Source organism: Watersipora subatra, chromosome 3 (genome assembly GCF_963576615.1).
Source record: "Watersipora subatra chromosome 3, tzWatSuba1.1, whole genome shotgun sequence".
Lineage (NCBI taxonomy): Eukaryota > Metazoa > Bryozoa > Gymnolaemata > Cheilostomatida > Watersiporidae > Watersipora > Watersipora subatra.
This window is the reverse complement of record NC_088710.1, coordinates 51,054,063-51,079,095: the sequence shown is the minus strand read 5'-3', so window position 1 is coordinate 51,079,095 and position 25,033 is coordinate 51,054,063. Positions and strand designations below refer to the sequence as shown.

General features: G+C 34.7%; 1 protein-coding gene across 1 annotated transcript; it reads right to left on the bottom strand.

Moving 5' to 3' along the window:
• Window positions 1–1,225: 1,225 nt before the first annotated feature.
• On the bottom strand, window positions 1,226–15,608 carry LOC137391952 (probable aconitate hydratase, mitochondrial). Its single transcript, XM_068078528.1, has 15 exons — window positions 15,471–15,608; window positions 15,037–15,170; window positions 14,536–14,602; window positions 13,213–13,497; window positions 12,611–12,769; window positions 12,175–12,325; window positions 11,239–11,438; window positions 9,219–9,324; window positions 8,835–9,066; window positions 8,200–8,384; window positions 7,812–8,008; window positions 3,941–4,132; window positions 2,176–2,308; window positions 1,935–2,056; window positions 1,226–1,581 (listed from the first exon to the last, which is right to left on the bottom strand). Exons 1-15 carry the CDS (start codon window positions 15,510–15,512, stop codon window positions 1,450–1,452), a joined length of 2,337 nt encoding a protein of 778 aa, XP_067934629.1. The 5' UTR covers window positions 15,513–15,608; the 3' UTR covers window positions 1,226–1,449.
• Window positions 15,609–25,033: the final 9,425 nt, after the last annotated feature.

Sequence of the window (25,033 nt, the reverse complement as noted above, 5' to 3'; positions counted from 1 at the left end):
CTAGATTCTATTGTTTTCTTGATGAATTGTGATAATAAACCTAACTGTATCTTTTATAATCTAGAACAGTTGGAGAACCCTGAGACATTAAATTACTTGCTTCTTTTCAATATATACACCTGGTTTTTTAATCTACTTGTTCAACAAAATTGTGTATGTTCGCATTAATGTAATAATGCGAACATACACAATAATATTCATGAAAATGCACTATTTATAAACAGTCTTGTAACTTAGCACCAGATGAATCATGTCTTTATTTTACATTACAAAACGAATCGGCATCGGAACCGGGATGAAGAGTTTAGGTACTACCGTCCAAATTACTTGTACATAGTATCAAATGATATGGATAATAGCGGTACAAATGTTGACAGCATTGAAATAAAACTGTAACACCCAGGAGTTAAACTAGTTGCAAATAAAAACATACAGGTTTTCATGTCCCAACAAAATTGTGCAAACTGCAGCAATCATTCAATACTGTACATAAACTGCTCTTCAGAGAAGACTATTTCGTTAATTCTTACTTAAGACATTGCAGTGGTGGGATTGCTCGGTTGTAATTCATTCTCCAAAGATTTTGCTAATAATTTACTTTAACCAATCCTCCATTTTAATAACGTTTCTTCAAACAAACACAAAAATGTACCTAATTGACCTGTTTCGAATGGCTCATCACCCTTACGGGGAACCAAAGATACACACAGATGATGAAATGAGCATGCAGCGTGTATTTGTGTGCAAAATGAGATTTAGCAAAATTGTGCAGATAAGAGTAAATAGATGAACAGAAAGAGCTAGTAAAGCAACTCACCGGTCGACCATCGTCTGACTAAAAGTTGAGCCACGTCTCTCACCCATGGAGAAGATAATCTTTGCTCACCACAATCATTTACAGGCAGCACACAGCACTGTATAGCCTGGTTGATTACGCATATGTCATACTATTTTAATAGTCGAGTGATAGAAGAGGAGAATACATATTGATTGCTGCATTAATACTTTCTTTTCATACTCATTGTTATTCTGTTTACTAATCCCGAAGACTCACACCTTTCAAATTGCATGATTTATTATTAATGGTCATTATCTAGGTTTCGTCTGTAGCTCTCAGACAAAACTAAACAAGCGGCTGTAGTCTCTTATTTGATGTTAGTGGTGTGTCCTAATAATACTCTATTATACTTTACACAGATGATTCCATCAGACGAGAGTAACAAACTACTTACTTGACGGTTTATTAAATAATGTTAACAAAATATTTGAAGCTCCCATAAATCAATTCAACTATAAAAATGGATGCACAAACATTATATTATAGGATGGCAGCAAAAACAAGACAATACCGGAGGAAGGAGTCATTGATAAACGACTTAACAACGTGACAGACTATTAAGGTGCATTCTGTAAATAATGATAAAGATCATTGCATTCCATGTGGCACCTTCATGCCCGCTGCTTCATTCTGTTTAGAGCACTTCCTGCATGGAACCACTCAATTTGTGACTCATTCATAGAGTGTTGCAAAGTGAGCTGTTCTGATGATCCATCCGCATGCTTCAGTGTACAGGCTACGGGCTAAAGAAGAAATAATAAAACACATAGTTCTCATGCTACGGGGAACATAGCACCGAATGATAAAATCGTGTAGGTATGATGCAGGTTCCAGGTATTAAACAATATTTGAATGTCAGTAATATTGATGATGTTAACAATTCACTAGCGAGTAGGAAAATTGTGATCAATTCTGTTTCTATATAAAGAAAGGAAGTGTTGAGAAGAACAAAACCATCGATTGTTTTGTAAAACTAAATTTGACGAAGCAAATTTTCATGTTTAGACTTGTTTTTAAAAATAAGCAACAAAGCAATGGATAAATACTATAGAATTACATTAAACTGAAAATAATAGTTCATCAGAATCAAACTCACCTGCCCTGGTGTGAGGTTGCTTAAGCCAGTTATAGAAACTTTGTCATCAGGCTTGACTTTATCATAATCAGCTGGATTAGAGAATGTCAGAGGTAGGATGCCTTGCTTCTTCAAGTTTGTTTCTGCAATAATAATAATGATAACATTAAGACTACAATCCTAACACAAAACTTAGAACAACTTCTTTGTAACATTGGTTAATTTCATCTGCCTTCTCTCTGCATTCAAGCTTGAGCCTTACCATGAATTCTAGCAAAACTCTTCACAATAACAGCTTTGCCACCGAGGTGACGAGGCTCCAGAGCAGCGTGTTCTCTTGAACTTCCTTCTCCCAAATTCTCATCTCCAATCACGACCCATGAAATGCCTTTCGACTGGATAGAATATAATACATTTTTGTTAGTATTCATGATTTGAAACTGTAATGCTAAAGATTGCGTCACTGACATTGTAGGAGCAAGTTTTAACATACTGGCTGAAGCAAAACATTGTCTATTAAGTTAGCTTGTTAAGCATAAGATAACATACCAGTAACTATAGGTTAATATACATGTAGGAATAACTAACCAGAGTTTTCAAGGAAATACTACATTTTAGAAACAAAACAACTCCCAAGTCTCACAAGCAATACAGTCAAAACATTCCATGTGAAGATAATTTGTTCCAAGATCTCCTTCGTACATTAAAACTGCCATATGTTGCAGCAAGTATTCCCAAAGCCATACATTGCAATTTATTCCACAGCCCGAAAATCAATGATAACTTCTTAATAAATATTGCAGGTGACTGCGCATAACACTAAAACAACTGCATTATACAAACAACTCTAGAAACTCATCAAATCAGTTTCATGAAATTTGATACACTTTCTCTCAAGTAAATAGGAATTTTAGGCTAGATATACCTTTACCAGTTTCTAATGACTAGGAGACGTGAGACTCTGATTTCAATGTTGATTTTGTTTGGTTTATGCTAAAAGTTTTAGTGTTAAAAAGTTAAAATACTATGCTTTTTCTAGAGTAAAGGTCCATAGAGTTTTTGCAAGTGAATTTCATTGCATTTTTATAAACTAGTCATGTGACAAGGCAAGTTGCAGACTATCAAAAGTCAATCATTTAAATATTATAATGGTGCTTTTATGAACATCAAACCTGGACATAACAGCTGCAATCAGTAACTGAATTTAAACAGTTGATAAATTGTTTGTAATGAATAAGGTTTTAGGTTAAAGGAGTTTAGGTTAAAGGAGTTTAGGTTAAAGGTGTTTTTTGGCATTAGAAAGGTTTTTATAAATTACTTACAAAAGTGAAATGTTTTGCAATCAGATTGTTGGTGTGCTACTTGCCTTCCATGACGATACATTAAAATTCATTAGGATTTATAACTGTGCTAGGAAGCAAAGACCAACTTTGTGGTTTGACACAGTAATTTGCTTGCTATTCAGTCAAATATAATGATGCTTGATAAAGAAAAAAGAGCCAAATTTAGAGTGGAGAAAGGTACAAATCACTATCTGGCAATGAAAAGGTTAATAAAAAAAATCAAGACAAAAGGTATTTATTGTTTTTTACCAAGCAGAGATGTAAATTAGACAATATGTAGGTTCAGACGAAGAGGTGAAGGAAATACACCAGGCAACTTACTCTAACCTACGGACAGTAAGTTTAAAGTGTATTATACGTTAGCTATGTATTTGTTAAATTTATTATATTTTAAACTTATACCAGCCTCAATACTTCAAATTACGAAAACTTCATGTTTAAATAAAAACTTAGAATGCTGTATGTTGGAAATCACAATGGATGCAGAATCAAATATTTGATTTACATTGTACAAATTCATAAGCCAAAGTGATAACAAGTAGAGGTTCTCCTGTACACATACTTTGTGACAGCCGTCTCAGTTAATGAAGAGCAGATATATTTATTCAGGCACTGAACTCACTGCAAGAATAAACAGTAAACAAGATCTACCTAGAACTACTTATTTGTATAGCTTAAGAATACCTTATAGAATCGGGCTGTCTCGGGAACACCTCCATATTCTCCAGTCACCTGGTTCTTGACCTTGTTAAGCTCTCCATTTTCATCATTGGTCGCAGTGATCATATAGTTATTGGAGATATTGCTCAAGTGCCCGCGGTACTTCAGCCAAGGTCCAGCCGCGCTGATGTGATCTGTGGTACATTTGCCTCTAGCCTAGGAACCAGCAAATTTTAGGTTGTTGAACACGGTTAACACGGCTAACACAACCTACCGTTTTATATTAACTGTAGTAAAGACAAAAATATGGTTTGTGCCTAGAGAGTCTATGATTCCTTAGCGCCACGCTAGATTATCTTTATTATTATTATAGGAGTCATGTCTGTCTGTACGTCTGAAGCCAGGGTTAATGTTAGCAACTTATGGTAAAAGATTTCCTTCAGCAGGACTCAAACTCATGACATTCCGCTTGAGAGACACTCTAACACCTGCACCAATCGACCGCCTTCCAATGTCTAGGAATAATTGTGCACATACATATTCTCTGTACTTTATCAACACACCTGACAATCTTCCACAACGCACTAGAAGGCTAGGATACTCGTTACAATAATTTACAGCGCTTTTAGATTGCTTATGCCTGGGAGTGGGCGGTTGGGGAGGCATGAGGCATTCAAATTCTGATCACATAACTCTCAAGGGAAATGTGGTATTTATTACCCTGATTGGGGTACATGACAACAGAGGTTCCATTGGCAGTGAATAAGCAAATGTGTATAAATGCATCATCAAAAATCATGGCCCGAAATCTTCATACTGTATATACTCCATGTTTTCAAGCTACTATACCCATATGATCGCCTTTCAACTAACACATTTAGTGCATGATAAAAATGCTTTAATGAATTCATTTATCAGCCATTAATAGAGTTCAGGCTGTGTCAGGCTCGTGTCACTGAAAGCAATAGGTAGAAGATAACTCCCAATTTATGAATATGCATAGGACCAAGCAAACTCTTATTGTGTAACCCATTTACATTTTGTCTCCCGTACTCCTCCATAGCACGTGTAGAGAACCCGCAAGCACCCTTCCAAGCTGAATGTAAACTAGCCTATAATTTACTTATAGTCGACTTGTCGAATAATAACTTGGACAGTAAAAATTATGATCGTATTCCACTTCGAAACATTCTGTTAAATTTCAAATAGTGTTCTCTTCGTTTGACAATTATAGAGCTGTAACAGCCAATCAGAAGTAGTGGCAACACCTAATACGCGTGGTGTCGTTATATCACAAATGATCATCTCGCACAAGCAATAAACCGAACCCTCAACCTACTTTCACCACATAATCGCCAATACCTCGCACTCTATGGAATTTAAGAAAGCCCACCATAAATATAAAATGTGACCACAATTTTACTTGTAATATGATATATTAGAATATGTATTTTGTTCGGACAAAAAATATCAGCTTTTAGAAATAACCACTTTTGAATCTTTTTCTTTGATTTTCAGAATTTGACAATTTTAGATGTTTTAAAATGGCTCATCTCAAAAACCAAAACAAATGCCAAAAAATCCTTAAAAACTCAATAATAAACCCACAGAGTCAATGTCATTTAAAATTAGATTTATGTGTGTACATGTACATACTAAAACAACTTGATGTTCTAGTATGTACATGTACATACTAGAACAACTTGATGTTCTAGTATGTACATGTACATACTAAAACAACTTGATGTTCTATGTCAGCCTATCCAACCACATACACATATTACACAGTGATATATTACACACGCCTATATCACAACACCCTTATCATACAGAAATGGAATGAGCGTTTGTTCTCAAAACAGGAAAAGGCGTAAAAGTCAAGCTAAGAAAGATGCGGGAATACATAAAATCAAATGGCACTCCCTATGGGAGTTGTTTATAGAGTGCGCTAGTGACCTTCGTATCACATTATCACTATCACTATCATTATCACCAACCAGGCCTGATATAGATACTATTTATGTTGTTTCTACACTTGCTCTTCCCAACAATGATATATGCAGCTGGATATGTATGACGGAAACACCAAGGATCTGATAAAAACAGAGTACACAACACTGATGCAATGACACGGCCTTTATCTGAAGTAATACATTTGCTAACATTTTTTTACAGTTTGCTGTAGGTTGAAGAAAATCAATTTTGGATTTTTGAAAATTATAAAATTGGTTGGCATTTAACAAGTTTTCCTGAAGAAACTGCATGAATTAAGTTTTTATAAGTAGCATATTTGAGCCATTATTTATAAAAAATAGTGCAACAATAATAAAGCCAACCACTAAACAGATCTAATGCGTCAGGCAAAAGCGCTAAACAACACAGATGTTTATAAGGCTTTGAAAATGACTCGATTCAATTCAATTCTCATCACAAATTAGTAATTAAAGTCCCAATTCTTTTGCATCATAGGTCGTGTAAGAACCGATACAATTTACAATTCACCGCAAAACACCACAATTCAATTCTCAATTCTGTAGCTATCCTAATTTTAATGAACCGGCTCAATTCAATTCTACCAAATAGTCAAATTCAATTATCTATCAATTCTTACCAAAAAATGACTTATGACAATATATCAAAATAACGATAAACTACAATCACTAACTTATCTACAAGCATTAGCTCAGCCCCTTGACTGTTTACACAGCAAATACTTGTATCCAATCTTTCACTAGAGATTTCATTGCTTGTTTGGATAGACTTAAGTCATGCCAACAATTTGCCGACATACACTCGATATTTTTGCTGTAAAAACTAGAGTTTCTGTCATAGAACTTTAATTTGAAGTTTTTTAAAATCAGTAAAAATTTCTGCAGAAGAACCAATGCATTTGACAAACATAAAGAACGTTTAGTATTATTTGTAGTTTAGTGAAACTGACTGCAAAAGAAAAATGCTATCGTCTCTGCGCTTTACCCAAAACACAGAAACACATTCTCTAATATAAAAATGTAGTGATGAGAAATATCTTAGGTCCAGTGTTGAAGGGATTTAGCAGGTTTACATTTAGGTCGCTGCTTACAATTTTCATCCATCCTACACTAGGAATGAAAAATTGAAAACTACGGTTTTACGCAGCGATTTTTGAGTAAAGGAAAAACTAACTGGTTCGTTTTTGTTTGACATAATGATAATATAAGCATTGGCAATGAATATAAGCAAGACAATATCAGCATAAAAATAAACATACCTTTCTGGATGACTAGTGTGTATGCGCAATAGAATTACTATACCGCAATAAAAATGGCATAAATAAGCTTATTGTCAGTGCGCAGGCAAACCACAGAGCTATAATATATTAGCGTGCAGTACATATTATCAACCAATAAAATATACGCAGTGATCTCAAGGTCATGTGGAAACGTGTGCGGCCAGCAACATTGTACTGCACTGACATCTTCGATTACTCCAGGTTACCATTGTGCGTAATGGATTTTCCATCAACGCAGTAATAATCAGAGTTAATAATAATAAAGGGAAGCATTGGTGCATTTCGACTCGGAATAGTTTTGCTTATTGAAAATAGAGAATTGAGTTAATTCGTCTATGGTGACAGTAATGAACCAATTCAATTCTTACTGGTAAGATATGTCGAGTCAATTCAATTTTACAGGAAAAGATACCAGAAAGTTGATTCAATTCAATTAATTTGTGAGATGAGCCGTAAGGCTTACTTGAGCAAGCATGTTAACTCGAGCGCCCATCTCTGCTAAACACTATTTTTTATCAACAGATTTGCCATAAGACTTCACTAACGACAATGATCATTTCTTACACGGGTATGTCTGAGAACTTTACCATGAGCTGGTCTCGATACATTGAAACAGATATGTACCTTAATAAGAACTGTCATCTCCTCTAAATCCTTTCCATCCCAAGGAGCGAATGGCTCTAGTAGCTGCAGCCTGTCACTGCGAGGGTCCACATTAACCTCACCACTGTTGGAGGGGGCCTGGTAGGTGTCCATTCCAGGATCGAAGCCTTGAGAAGGCAGCTCATCTCCAGACGGTGCCTCCAGCTTAAACTTTGAACCTGAATGCAAAATTATCTTTATGTAGTAGAGGAATGGTAAGTATCTAGCTACAATGACTCAGAAAAAAACACACATTATAAAGCGGGTTAATTTACTGAAAGCAAGCAGTAAGTTGAATAGATTTAAAACTGTCTGCAACAGGGTAATACGTCCAGCATCTATTAGACAGACGAGAGTAGACAATACAAACCGTCGGCAGCAGTGAGCTCATCTGTCAAAGGATTGAAGGTCAGGTCACCAGCAAGGGCAAGAGCTGTTGTTAGCTCGGGTGATGTTACAAATGCGTGAGTGGCTGGGTTAGCATCATTACGACCGGTGAAGTTACGATTATATGAGGTTACAATGGTGTTCTTTTCTCCTTTTGCTACATCCTTCCTGTCAAACGGTATAAACATCGCACATGAATTGCTTGCATTGCAAATTTTTAGGCAAAGATGAAAACCGCTGTGAGCTAAGAATCCATCTCCGTAAATCCTTGCTAACAAAACTTCTTGAGGTCAAAAAGTAACGCATGGTAGCATTATTGCAGCTATTTTAGGAAATGACAACGTTAGTACCAGCTGCGCCAGATAACATTGTATAAAATCTGAGCGTGTACTTTTAAACTTGTTAAAATAGTTGTCGTTTCGATGTATTCTAACAAATGTAACAATTTGTCAATATCCTGACCTACATTTAACTTCTATATTTCAGCAAAACAATTGCTATGCCTTCAAGTTGTTCAACTTCAATATGGTAACTTTTTTGACTTTAAAAAAGAAACACTTTTGACAAACTAATTCCATTTTCTAATAATTCTAACAAATATATTCATCTTTTCCTCACCTGTTCCACTGGCCAATACATGGTCCACAAGCGTTGGCGAGCACGATTCCGCCGATGTCTTCAAACACTTTAGTGAGATTATCTCGCTGTATTGTGGCCCTAATCTGTTCTGACCCTGGTGTTACAACAAACTCCGACTTTGCCTTCACTCCCTTGGCGAGTGCCTGACGAGCAACAGAGGCAGCTCGGCACATGTCCTCATATGAGCTGTTGGTGCAGCTGCCGATCAAACCTACCAACACAAAATATACCAACATCTGACTAGCACCAAGATAATAATCAGCATTTAGCCTACAAAGCATGCTCAGTTAATGTACCACTCATCCAACACAATACCTCATGGGGAGGCAACTGCCATTTATTTGATCTAGCAACTGGACTTACCAACTTTGACATCTGTGGGATAGTCATTCTTTTTAGCATTTTCTCCAAGCTTGGAAATAGGATGGGCAAGGTCTGGTGTGAAGGGTCCGTTCACATGTGGCTCCAACTACAATAGTAACAGACGGTACAATAGTCGTTACTAAAACTAGATTTATTACTTTCTTAGATCTGCTACTTTCTTGATAAGAGTATGTATACATACAAATAAGTATAAGTAAGGTAAAACCTGTATTTGACCGGCACTTTTATTTAAACGCCACCTCTATTTAAGCGCTACTATAGTAGAAGAGTTGAAAAATAAAGTGCCACCCTTAAATTGAATGCCACCTCTATTTGAACACCACTTCTATTTGATCGCCACTATTTGACATTCTTGACCTTTATGAACCCATAATAGCAAGTGATCAGTAGAAAAGTGTCCACAAAACCGTACTAATAATGATTCGCTACACCAAAAATGATAAATTCGTTCGTTGTTTCTGTTCGCATCGAAGTCCATTTTCCAACTTCAAGTCTTTATGACATTCTCGTTAAAACTCTGAATGAAACACCATAGAAGTAACTACAAATTGTGTCAAGCTAATAGTAATTTCATGTTTCACATGGTCTTGATACTTCGATGTATATGAAAAAAGTCTTCGCATTTGCGATAGAATAAAACATTAATATTTTAGCCTTAAAATACTATGTATTTTAAGGCTAAAATTTTGAGGCTATTTGATTACAAGCGATTTCTCTTTATTTGTGTGAGAAATGTATACGACGTGTACATAGTTGAAAGTGCATCCCGTAAAAGTTTTGCTCTGTTACTAAATTGTTTGGATGCTAATATCGACTAGCTCAGCTGTGAAGAAGAGGATTTGATGTCAGAAGACACTGCGGAAGGTATTGAACAACCAGAAGAATATGAAATGGTTCCAAAACAAAAACATTCCAAACGTTTTTGTTTTAAAATGTCAATTTTTGTTTCTGATGGTATTATAAAAATGGTTTTGTTTATATCACTTGCTCTTGAATATACATTTGTTAGATTATTCTTATTTTACAACCGATACACTTGCAGATTTATAGCATATCATTTGATAATCTGGTAATTTGGTAATCTGAACTCGGCTTACAGTAATCGAAACTCGTAACTTCTCTTCTATTAAAAAACGAGTTGCGGCTGCAGACTGTGACAAACCTATCAATGATTGCAATGAGTTTTTATGCAACCTTGTTAAATATAGTTATAAAATGAAAATATGCCTTCAAATTTAGAATGAATAAAAAGCTTGAAAGCTCCAACAAATTGCAACGTAAGCTAAGATCATCGCAGGTTAATTGCAAGCAACAGATATCAACTGGTACATGTAGATCTACAAGTTGTAGACTACTGCAGTTCTCTGTTATGGTTACTGATTACTTTTGCCCTTTTAATTGCTGAATTTCATAAAACATGACAATGTTACAAGTAACTTATTTAGTCTTCCGACATCCCAAACCTTTACTACATTTGATCCTGAGAAGAAACAGCCAATATACAATAATTTCTTCTCTGTATACTTTAAATTTGTGTATTTTTTCAATATGCATAACTATTAATTTTTGTTGGTTGTTTGATAGATTAGTGTTTTCCCATGTCCCTTATCTTTGTGAAACTTAATCAACATGCTTTGACATACTTCAAAGATGTTTTTGTTTCTCTATATTCAGCTTTTTCTCATATCTGATTAAGTTGCTAATTATACATATACGAAAATACAAAATTACCACTATAATAGGAGCACTGGTATTAAATCGAGTCCATATAACAAAGATACATACACTGTATTATGTTGATTAATAGATACACACATTATAAGTCGAAGGCAAGACTCACCTGAGCACCAGGTATTTCTACTAAGAACCTATACAACTCTCAAGTACGTCCCACCCAGCTCTGTACCATGATACAGAGTATGCATTCAGTCTCACTTTGGATTGAGTTACACAGATTCACCGTATCTACCCATCGTGCCTACTCGCTGTGTCTACTCACCGTGTCAAGGTTAATTTCAATTATTTGGTCATACTGGGCATCAGCATCAGAGGAAAGGAGAACAGATTTAAACTTCTCTGCTTCAGCAGCAATTGCTGATCTGTTGGTCGCTGACAGGTAGTCCTTCATTCGGCTGTTGAAGGGGAAAACAGATGTGGTGGCCCCAATCTCAGCACCCATGTTACAAATAGTACCCATGCCTGTAGACAGCAGGAGTGCCATGTCATTGTAATCTACCCATTTCAAATTAAAGTTAAAAAAGAAACTGTAAACTTCAAAGGTACTGCAAACCTTTGGAATAACCTAAAACTGCAAACATGTGACCTTCTCTAGTTATAGAAGCTGCCAGTTAGAGAGATATCATTAACACATTAATACATCAGTCAAGACCCTTACATAAGTCTCAACAAATCGAATATGAAATGATGCCTTGAGTAGATGCAGTATCAAATGTTTTATTTACCAAACCAAATGACTCAAGGCAAAAAAATGAGTACATGTATTTTCAATGGGCATTTGACCAATCATATGCCATGATAGTGTAAAGTAACGAGTCATTCATGTAGCGACAAACCACGCATGCAATGCTAGAACTAAAAAGCAAGCATGAGCAGCCACGAAAGTAAAATGAAAGCTAAAACACTTTTAGAAATTTTTAAATAAAAAATCTGTGTGCGCAAAATAAATAAATCTGCAGCACCCCACCATAAGCAACCACCTGGATGACCAAACTTAATATGAGCAGAGAACCTTATAACCTGCTTCAATAACCAATACTTTACGATCATCATTAGTTTAATAAATCTAAAATGTATAATAGTTATTTACACAGTTCATCATCTTCCATGGTAACACTGAATGTGACGCTATTTCATTATTGAATTTATTGTTACCCAAGGGAACAAGTAAAGACAACTTCTATGATGAGAAACTGACCGGTACATGAGATAGCATCAACTCCTGGCCCGAAATACTCAACAATAGCTCCGGTACCTCCCTTTACAGTCAAAATATCAGCTACTTTGAGGATGACATCCTTCGGTGAGGTCCAACCATTTAGTTTGCCAGTGAGTCGGACTCCAATCACCTGCATACAAATAATAAGAGATGCCGGCGCATGACATCAATCTAATTAATGAATTTCAGCCATTTCATTGAAGTTTCTTTACCGAGTGAAGGGAATAAAGCCTATGCATAAGATTTTAGTTCAGTACAAAGGGAAGCTGAACAAGAAGCCCCTAGATAACAAAGTGATTTTAGTGTCATCATTTTAGATCATCAATGTTAACATATTTGAGAATATGGAATAGAAGTGCATAGACACCACATTGCTTTTGACTGCCTTTTGATATAGTTTACTCAAGACCTCTACCTTTGGACACTTCAGTTCCCACGGCAGACCAGCCATCACATCGACAGCATCAGCACCACCTACTCCAATACACAGGCCTCCGAGTCCTCCTCCATTGGGTGTATGACTATCAGTGCCTATCATCAGCAGACCCGGAAAAGCGTAATTCTCCAGAACAATCTGCAACCCAAAGTGTCTTTTATGAAACTATTCTTCGGATATAAGCAGACAAATGCCAAGAAGGTTAACAACATGTACATAGCACAATACATTGAATGTCCATACCTCCAAAACATCCAACACCTGATGATGCCATGCTAAACTTGATATAGGTCAAGCAGCTCTAATACATATGCCGAATCAATATAGAGAGAGAGGACAATTCCCTCACTGTTATTGCTTTGGCACAGTATCAGACAGGACATATGAATTGCAAAGCTAGACGATGTTAATGAAACATAATAGTTTGCCCATATGTCAATGACCAACACAACCTATTAAAACTCACTATATTTTGAACATACAAGCCAGTAAGCAGACATGACCGATTACTTATATCTTGGGAGAGCTTGGCACCTAACTCAAACATGATAAAGAGCATGTTGCAAAAGAACCAACATCACCTGATGAATTATGCCACTGCCAGGTTTCCAGAAGCCCATGCCATACTTGTTCCCAGCTGATGCGAGGAAATCATAAACTTCTCTATTGATGTCATTAGCAGTGGCCAAGTCATCAGCAGCGCCGACTTCAGCCGTGATGAGATGATCGCAGTGAATGGTGGTAGGCACTGCCACCTTTGGTAACCCGCTAGAGATGAACTGTAATGTGGCCATTTGGGCGGTCGCATCCTGCATGGCCACTCTGTCTGGCCTGAGCTTCAAGTAGGACTCCCCTCTCACTATATCCTAGTGATAGCCCAAACATTTTACTTGAGATATTCTATTGACACTCTTGCCACACAGCCACCAAAATAAATCATATTTTGGTAATTCCAAAGGTCAAGACTTAATGATACACTATATAGTTTGGCTAATTACATAGTGCATGTAGCATTAAAATACCATATATGCAAAAAAAACTAAACGTAAAATAAATTGAATGCAAGAAATAAAATGAACAACTAGTAAAGAGAGAATTTTATTGTTACTTTAGTGCTGGAATAGAGAAGGGGTAGCTTGGTGATTCAGGAAACGGACATTGTTTAGGTAGAGGATAGAGATAAGGAGCTTGTCTAAACTATACTACAACTGTTTTAAATTAAAATTACATATATTTCTTGTTCCATATTGCATACTTGAAAATTTTTATCTTCAATTATAACGACCAGCTTTTCAACATTTACCTTTTTAAGACTTTCTTTTTTGCATCCCTTTCTTCCTGACAGTAACTACTAAACTACTTTGTAGACTTTTTAAAGTATTGATCGAAAGTTGTTTGCTCATGTTTTTTTACCGTTTGTTGTTTTAATTTTAAGGAAAGCTTCGTGATTTTTTCCATTACGCTCATCTGGACTAGTCTTTTTATGGTTCATTTTAAAACAAAAAAGAAAGATATAAAACACTGTTCTATATTATTCACACAACAGAACCAAACAATGTATAGGTGACCTGCATACATATGATGTATCAACAAGGTTTGATTATACACTGTTATGAAAATGCATAGTTGGCTGTATTGCAGTTCGCATTCATGCAACACCAGCGAAGGAAAAAAATGTACAATAAGTTTTGGCATAAATTAGAAATATTGTTACTAGTGCTACACCTTCTTTCGCTACTAAATGTGCATGCAAATTCATTCATAATAATCTAATTTACACTATTTGCAGACTGTAGTTTATGCAAAATTAATTATAATAAGCAAACAAGAGGCTTGCATGGAAAGATTGTGATTAATAACTCCAATTTGGTTTCATAAAGTTATGGATATAAGTACTGACATACCGCATTCTGCGCGTCATCTAGATGGCCGTATAGAATCTTCTCGGACAATGTGAGTGGCCGACCCAGTCTAGTAATCAATATAATAATTATGACAAACAATTTGAATTATGTTTTCTAACTGGCAAATCTCTCCCCATATTTGATTATAAGAGTTCAGATAGCCTATTGGGTGAATAAGTAGAGATGGCACACAAACAAAATAGATGTTTATAAAAGTTGCTGTAACTGCAGGTTGCTCAAGAACCACAGCATATTGACTTTCAATAGAAAAAAGGTAGTCGTAATTGACAACAAATGATTGAGGCTTTACCGCACATGTATTTTAAACTCGAAATGAATGAGAATTTTTTTAGCAGGTTAACTCTAGCTAAAACTTAACCTTATATGGAATAAAAACCTGTAGCCTTTTCGTGAGATGAAATGATAAAAAGCATCAGGGCATTTACAACGAAATAATAAAACTACTGTTAGGCAGTGCAAGTTTTATACGGCTGTCCTGACCTCTTTTTAACCACTTCAACATTCTTTGCATACTGTGAATAGTCTAGACTTTTGTCCCCTTCAAATTTAGAAAGCGGTACGGAGCTGGCAAGAGGCTTGGAGCAATGAAGAAGTCGGAGCTGGCCATAAAGGCTCTGTAAAATAAAGACGAATTAATTTACACATGGAAAAGTACATATAATGAAAAAAAATATGTTGGAAAAATAGTTCGTACGACAAATCGTGTTTAAAACAAACGCAATTTCCCTTTACTATATGCGCTAGCAAAGTTAATATAAATCTAGCCAATAATTTACAGGACAGAGATTGAATAATACAATGCCCGATAATACAAGCATTCCGTCTTATGATTAATGAATACTAGATGCAAAAATATTAAACACGTTTTGGCAGTCAACCAGTGTCATATTTATGTCAAATATGCCTATAACTACCTTTACAGCTGAAGCTTGTACTCGCTGTAAAACACCAGACATGATGGTAAAATACAGTGTTACTCTGAACAACACCGGTTACTTGAACTGCTTTACGGCCTGCGCGCTCTGAACACCGCCGGTTGGCTCTGTTGCATCACGGCCTGCGCTCGAAGGATTAACGTGAAGCGTTGTATACATAGTATGCATTGTTTTTGATGAAGTCTGCTTTGACAAAAGTTAAACAACAGCAAATAAATGTAATGATCGAAGGCTATTTTACGTAATATCCGCTTAAATCTGGTCGTTGCAGGTATCCTAGGTTCAAAATACGTTAATGGGACGGTCGCGTCTAATGCCGTGTAGCACAAAGTACCTAGACAAAAGCCGGAAACAAAATCGCTAGTTTCCAAATAAACACATCATTTTATATAAACTCTAATGAAGAGACCACAACATTAATTACGATCACCAATTAACAACGTTCACTTCCAGCAACTCTGAATTCAATTGTTATATTATATATCATTTGATAGAGGACAAATTTCATATACTACAAGGTGCTGCCAATAATTTCATAAATTAAGACAAAATAGCCCCTTTTAAGCTCAAGTCAAAGCACAAGTCTTACATTGGCATATAGTTGCTCTAGCCTGGGCATGGCTCTCGTGGGGGATTGGGAGAGAGACGATCAATCTCCACGAGAGCCATGCCCAGGCTATAGTTGCTCAAACTCTGATAGGTTTTGTTCCACTTCCAATTTCTGATTTGTATTTTGAAAAAAATTATAAATTTTATAAAACATCAACAAATTAATTCATGTTAAGTTATATATTAAATTGCCAAATGCATTTGCCAGATAAGCGCATTCGTATAATATATATATTGTATATATATATATATATAAGTATAAATAGATAGGTAGATAGATATATAGATAGACAGATAGATAGGTAGATATATAGATAGATAGGCAGATAGGTAGATAGATATATAGATAGACAGCTAGATAGATGGGTAGATATATAGATAGACAGATAGATAGATGGGTAGATATATAGATAGATAAGCAGATAGGTAGATAGATATATAGACAGATAGATAGATGGGTAGATATATAGATAGATAGATGGGTAGATATATAGATAGACATATAGATAGATGGGTAGATATATAGATAGATAGACAGATAGATAGATGGGTAGATATATAGATAGATAGACAGATAGATAGATGGGTAGATATATAGATAGATAAGCAGATAGATAGATAGATATATAGATAGATAGATGGGTAGATATATAGATAGATAAGCAGATAGGTAGATAGATATATAGATAGACAGATAGATAGATGGGTAGATATATAGATATACAGATAGATAGATGGATAGATATATAGATAGATAAACAGATAGGTAGATAGATATATAGATAGACAGATAGATAGATGGGTAGATATATAGATATACAGATAGATAGATGGATAGATATATAGATAGATAAGCAGATAGGTAGATAGATATATAGATAGACAGATAGATAGATGGGTAGATATATAGATAGATAGGTAGATAGATATATAGATAGACAGATAGATAGATGGGTAGATATATAGATAGATAAGCAGATAGGTAGATAGATATATAGATAGACAGATAGATAGATGGGTAGATATATAGATAGATAGATGGGTAGATATATAGATAGATAGACAGATAGATAGATGGGTAGATATATAGATATATAGGCAGATAGGTAGATAGATATATAGATAGATAGATGGGTAGATATATAGGCAGATAGGTAGATATATAGATAGACAGATAGATAGATGGGTAGATATATAGATATACAGATAGATAGATGGATAGATATATAGATAGATAAGCAGATAGGTAGATAGATATATAGATAGACAGATAGATAGATGGGTAGATATATAGATAGATAGGTAGATAGATATATAGATAGACAGATAGATAGATGGGTAGATATATAGATAGATAAGCAGATAGGTAGATAGATATATAGATAGACAGATAGATAGATGGGTAGATATATAGATAGATAGATGGGTAGATATATAGATAGATAGACAGATAGATAGATGGGTAGATATATAGATATATAGGCAGATAGGTAGATAGATATATAGATAGATAGATGGGTAGATATATAGGCAGATAGGTAGATATATAGATAGACAGATAGAAAGATGGGTAGATATATATAGTAGATAGATAGGTAGATAAATCAGAGTTTAAGTATCTAGATTAATACTATTTATATATATATATATATATATATTCGTGAAGTACAGTGTAAGTAATTAGCATCGATACTATGAAGTATGTAACGGATAAAGGTTTGAAGCAAGATTACTTAAGTTAGTGTGAGGTTTGAGAATGAATATATTTGTTATAATAGTGATGTGATAAATGAAGACAAACAAAAATGAAATAGCGGCAGAGCCCAGTCCGTAAATGTTGGTCTGTCTATTGTCACTATATCAGTCATTGTTTCATGGCCGGTCATTGTAGTCATAGTCTGTGGGTTTTGGTCAGCAGTTATTTTAATAAAGTTTGTCTGCGTCATCTCGTTCCACAAGTCCAGTCATCATCAGCGTTAGTAAAATTGTCGAGCAAAGTTGTTTGTCGTTTTGGTAAAATGTAAGGTCGGAAGTTGCTTTTGTTGGCACAGTGGTGATATTGTGTCATCGGACTGGGCCCTGGCACTGGTAGTATATTTAAACTTGAAGACGATGAATTTGTTGATGAGGAAGAAAAACCGATAAAAATGTGGGAATTGCTTGGCGTCATTTCTTCAAGGTAACCTATCAAGAAAATATGGTAGTGCATTGTTGCTGCTGTACATGTTTTCAGGTAATTAATATTTATTGTAATTCATTCTGAAAGCTCTCTGCTACTTTTCATATATTTATTATTATTATCTCGTTGTAAATCATGAGTTAAAATTATAAAAGCAGTAATCAAGAATGATGGAGACATTGATAATACGTAAATTGCAGTCAGGGCTATGAAAAAAGTACTAAATTGAAGTACTTTAAGATGAAATAATCAAAACGTTAAATTCATTCACTATTAAGATTTTATTTATGAAGAAAGAAAGCACGGGCCTGAGTACTAAGATTACTCAGCCAGAAGAAAGCTTATCAAGATTCAACACTATCAGGCTCTGATCTGTCTACTTTATAAGATCGCTTCTAGAAAAATATTCTATCATATGTAAAGTTGGTCAAAATTAAAAGCACACAAACTATAAATGTCAGCAGTAACTCTCAGTAGTTAACAGCATTTTGTTCTGTAAAGCAGTAGGAATTGAGGCTAGTATTCTAGCTTTCGCTAAAAAAGATCTTTTTCTTCTCAAATCTGAATAAGTTCTGCTTGATTACTGTTAATAAGCTGCCAAGAATGAGCTGTATAACCCAGTTAGTTACAAGCTAAGAGTAGTATTAAAGAAGTGTATAACATTCCCGTTTAGTGCCATCAAAGTTTCTTCTAAATTTATAATGGCACAGGTTTTGCAAAACCTATTTTTGCAACACTCTCATCTACTTGTCATTCTAGACATTGTCCTCTGCAACAGAAAGATAACATGATTACAGGTTAGTCAAGATCAAAAAAGATAATTGGAGTCATATTCTTTGTTTATTTTTTGCCCTCGTCATTATTAACAGAGTTAAGAGTTTGTTACCCATGACATTATTAACAAAGATAGGAGTTTGTTACCCATGACATTATTAACAAAGATAGGAGTTTGTTACCCATGACATTATTAACAAAGATAGGAGTTTGTTACCCATGACAATATTAACAAAGTTAGGAGTTTGTTGCCCTTGACATTATTAACAAAGTTAGGAGTTTGTTACCCATGACATTATTAACAAAGATAGGAGTTTGTTACCCATGACATTTCAAATAGTTTCTTTAAAAGAGCAACTTGCTAGTACTTACAGTTAGTTTAGGCAGCGGGAATAGGACAGCAAATAAGCAGTAAATATGCAACAAATTAGATTGTTAAGATAGAGCATTAACTCAGATCTGATCAGGGGTAACAGCAACTGCTTGCAAACAGATATGTAATGCCAGAATATTCTGTGATATTCCTAGTTCACGTAGAGCTCCTAGCATATAACCTGCGCGTTCTTATTGCCTTTGTTACAATATTTGTTTTTGGCATTTTTAAACACAGTTAATTCATCTATATCTATATATGTATGTATATATAAATCTCAGTGTTTGTCTTTCTTAAAACCCTGTATCCAGTTATAGCAATTAAAATCTCGATGAAAAACCCGCGCGGCAATGGATTTGATCTCGGAACCTCCAAATCTAGAGGCAGCGAACTTAACCATTTTGTTTAATGCACTCAGTCGGCATGGATTCATTGAGCAAATAGTCATTACATCGGTTAAGACACACACGCTTAATGCACTTGCTTTATTTTAACGATTGTTAAGCTGGCCCAAAACGCGGGTATTGTTTTAGTAAAGGTTTTAGTAAAGTTTTAGCTTTCCATGTAACTTACTCAAATTCATTAGGTAAGTATTCCATTACCCATGCAGCGCCGAGAATTTGGCTAGTATACACATGTATATTAATCTAAGTGTTTCTTTGACTGTCGTATGTCCGGTAATAGCAGTAAAATACACACAAATAAACCCACTTCGCACCAGACTTGAACTCCTAATTACAGCTTTGCCGACAGGCTTGCTAACCACTATGCAGCGCAGCCACCTTGCCAATTTTAAAAATGTAAAAAGAGAATATATATACACATACTCATGCTACAGACAGTATATATATATACATATACTCATGCTACAGACAGTATATATATATATACATATACTCATGCTACAGACAGTATATATATATATATATATACATATACTCATGCTACAGACAGTATATATATATATATATACATATACTCATGCTACAGACAGTATATATATATATATATATACATATACTCATGCTACAGACAGTAATGTTTCGGCTATTGAAGCCTCATCAGTACAGCTCAGAGCGCTGAAAGCAGGCAAGGGAGACCAATCCCATTGCCAATGAGAGTCGACTTCCTGCCATGAAACAACTAAGTTGCCTCACAGACTTTAAGAAAGTCAATGTGCTGATACCAAAGTGCTCAAATCACAAATTTGATGAGCTATGCAGCTTACATATATATACATATACAGTGTATGTAATACATATATATATATACATGTATATATATATATATATATATATATATATATATGCATATATATATATATATATTTAAAGCCCAAAAAAGGCCATTAGTGATGACAGGAATGATATCCAACCTTAAATTGCTTCCTGCAACTGAGCATGTCTCTAGTCACCTAAGATCACCAAGATCCAGCCAAGATAACACAGACATTGTTTGTACATCAATCGCTCTTATAAAATGCTCACAGCTTCTGCTTGCTGTAAGCTAAGCAGACATCATACTCGATGTTAAAGGAATTGCTCACACAGTAGGGCAAAACATGTGGAGGTAAACTCAAGTCATGTACCATGTATTTAGATGAATTCTATAAATATCACCATCTAACCAGCCCTACTAATATGCGCATATTCATTCCATACTGATTGCTGTCTATAAAAAGGATGTAAGTCGAGGGGAATGAATAACCTGCCTAATATTTGGCTTTCCGCTGCTTTGCTGGCATGGAGCCAGCTTAATCTCAGTTTCAAGATACTGTTTTAATAGCCATAATTGTAAAAGATTCACTTGACGCATACCAACCATTCCTTGTAAAACAAACGCAGTTCAATAAAATTAAATATTTCATATAGTTTGAAGTTTATAACTGTTTTGATGCAAGGGCAGTAGGCCTATTTGACTTTACATCCAGAGTAAGTTTACTCATACTATGTTCAAAGTTTCTTGAAGCACCATATTTATGTGTGAAAGTGAAAAGATCGGTGAAAATAAAAAATAGCTGAAAAATATGATAATACATAAGGTACTTAAGAGTTAGTTTAAACTTGGTATGGTCTCGGTTAGAGTATGGTCTCGGTTAGAGTATGGTCTCGGTTAGAGTATGGTCTCGGGGTTAGAGTAAGGTCTCGGTTAGAGTATGGTATCGGTTAGAGTATGGTCTCGGTTAGAGTAAGGTCTCGGTTAGAGTATGGTCTCGGTTAGAGTATGGTCTTGGTTAGAATATGGTCTTGGTTAGAGTTTGGTCTCGGTTAGAGTATGGTCTCGGTTAGAGTATGGTCTCGGTTAGAGTATGGTCTCGGGGTTAGAGTAAGGTCTCGGTTAGAGTATGGTATCGGTTAGAGTATGGTCTCGGTTAGAGTATGGTCTCGGTTAGAGTATGGTCTCGGTTAGAGTAAGGTCTCGGTTAGAGTATGGTCTCGGTTAGAGTATGGTCTTGGTTAGAATATGGTCTTGGTTAGAGTTTGGTCTCGGTTAGAGTATGGTCTCGGTTAGAGTATGGTCTCGGTTAGAGTATGGTCTCGGTTAGAGTATGGTCTCGGTTAAAGTATGGTCTCGGGGTTAGAGTAAGGTCTCGGTTAGAGTATGGTCTCGGTTAGAGTATGGTCTCGGTTAGAGTATGGTCTCGGTTAGAGTATGGTCTCGGTTAGAGTATGGTCTCGGTTAGAGTATGGTCTCGGTTAGAGTATGGTCTCGGTTAGAGTATGGTCTCGGTTAGAGTATGGTGTGTCACATATCTTCATCATCACCTCTTTTATAAGTTTATGTTCTACGAAATCTAAACTTCCATTCAGGTGTCTGTAAGATAAAGTAACAGTAAAAACCTTTTTTTCTTGCTTCTTCTTCTATTAATTTAGTTTTTATATAGTTTTATATAATGTATTTGTTTTAATGGTATTCGTAATTATTAACCTTTTATAACTCTGGAATAACGCTTTATAATTACCTATAGTAATTATAAAGCGTATTCCAGATTATCGAGCCATTGACCGAATGACATGAATTACAGTGCTTTCTTATTGTAATATTTGTGCCAGTTTTAAGAATATGAAGCACATCTTGAAACAATTTAATTTCATACATAGAGGCTTGACTGTAATTAATTTTTCAAAACATGGAAAGTAAGAGATTGCAGTCTAAGATTATAAGTAGTCTAATATTGTCTAAGTAAATATTGTTTGTGCCATTTTCCAAAAAGTAACTCAGTAAGGTGTTAACACTCAGCACAAAATGTCCTCTTTTTTGCAAATTTTCACTTTGGGATCGTTCCATGGCCAGCTCCATTATCCATTAATTTTTTCTACATTGATTATCGAACGTTTATAAAAACTTGCTGTCTGGTTATCAGACGTCTCGACCATCTCAATCCATGTGAGAAACTTTTTCAACTATTTTTATTAAAAAAATAGATGCTCATTAATTTAGTGGTTTACATCATTACATTGTTGGAAAAGTTTTTAACTGAAATTATACTGCCAAATTCCCTTATGGTTAATGAAACGGATGTCACATTATGAAAAATGATAACTGCATAATCACACTTTTTCCAAAAAACTGTGGCTCATTTTTACCATTGTTCTGTCTAAGAGACGGGGCCTTTGATGTATGAAGAACACTTTGGTGTTCATTTTAATTAGACATATATGTAGGTAATTGAAACTACTGGTTTTTAAGATTCGCTAAGCTAATCTAGACAGGTTGATTGCCATTGATGTGACATGGAACAGAGAGCCAATAGCTCCTAAAAGAGTTGACACGCTTTCAGGGCAGAAGTTAATTTTTATGCTGGTAATCAAACTACATATATTGTACTTCTTTTAGTCATGCTTGGTAAAATAGAAAATGGCCAAATGAAACTACTCTCGGTAAAATAAAAGAGTAGTTACCTGCATTATATCAATAAACTAAACCTGATTAGCTGACAAAATGCCATATTACGCCAGAAAAGCTTAGAGTATAATAACCTACACGAGCAACAGTTTTGAACTTTTTCTCTAGATAATATGTATTTTATAGGAAACATTTTTGAAAAATAAGTCATTTTAGTTTTAGTTCTTTCCAAGCTATGCTGTGGTTTTTACTGTTTGCTAAGAAAATCTCTAATAGTAGTTTTGAACTAGTACTGCCTCTATCTAGAAAGTGTAGAACTAAAAGCCTGTTAAGAATGGATTTGCATGTAATATGATTGTACTGCATACAAACCCTCTGCAGTAAGAGCATAGCTTAGCCATCATAGTTACATGTGAATGTTCACAAGGCGAACAACAATACGTCATGTAAAAGATGTGTGGTTTTACCAGACGTCAGCGGTGCAGGGCTTATTGTTGCCTCAATATATTTGAGTACACATAAAATTCACTTGTAAAAGCATGGCCAAACATGTTTGCCTTCTAGCTAAATTAAGTGCAATTCCAGGCCCAGTCATCGTAATTACACATCTTTATAACCGTTGAATCTTTACATATATTTATGTTTGTATGCTTGTATTGAGCTTCTGATAAATATTTTTAGTTAGCCTTTCAAAGTAGAGCTGTGGCAATTCTCAGAAATAAATACATGTCGTACTTGGTCAGTTTCATGGTTTCTTTATGTCAGTGCTGCCTTGCTCTACTCATACCTACAGAAGAATGGAGGGTCTATAATCTTTCACACGATAAATTATAAAGCTTACACAAAATATTTTCTGAGCTGTTTAGCCAAACTATCCTCTAACATCTAGATAGCAAGAGCCCCTTTGCTGCCGATGAACATAAATATACATCCAATAAAGTATCTAATAGGTATACCTGACCAACAATTACATTCCTACTTCTTCATAAAAACCTCACACCTTATACCAAACACCAACATCTTGCCAATTTACATTATTCAACAACGTTATGCAGAAACAGGTTTTTTCTTTCAATATTAATTTACTGACACAGCACATGGTTTAATAGATAATTTACTTTACTATTTTTTGTTTGTTTCTGTCTCATAGTCTAATTTGCTCAAAACGGCATTGACCAGTGTAAATAAAGTTAATATCTATCTACCTATCTATCTATATATCTATCTATTTGTCTATATATCTATCTATCTATCTATATATCTATCTATATATCTATCTATATATCTATCTATATATCTATCTATATATCTATCTATTTGTCTATATATCTATCTTTCTATCTATCTATATATCTATCTATCTATATATCTATCTATATATCTATCTATATATCGATCTATATATCTATATATCTATCTATATATCTATCTATATATCTATCTATATATCTATCTATTTGTCTATATATCTATCTTTCTATCTATCTATATATCTATCTATCTATATATCTATCTATATATATATCTATATATCGATCTATATAGCTATATATCTATCTATATATCTATCTATATATCAATATATCTATCTTTATATTTATCTATATATCTATCTATATATCTATATATCTATCTATATATTTATATATCTATCTATATATTTATCTATATATCTATATATCTATCTATATATCTATCTATATATCTATTTTTATATCTATATATATATCTATCTTTATATCTATCTACATGTATACATCT

Coding starts and splice junctions, on each gene's coding strand:
- LOC137391952 (XM_068078528.1), bottom strand. CDS start 15,512: ATGTCTGGTGTTTTACAGCGAGTACAAGCTTCAGCTGTAAAG. Junction 8,009..8,199: donor TGAGCTCACTGCTGCCGACG/GTTTGTATTGTC, acceptor TTTTGCATTCAG/GTTCAAAGTTTAAGCTGGAG. Junction 2,309..3,940: donor AGACAGCCCGATTCTATAAG/GTATTCTTAAGC, acceptor TATTCTATCCAG/TCGAAAGGCATTTCATGGGT.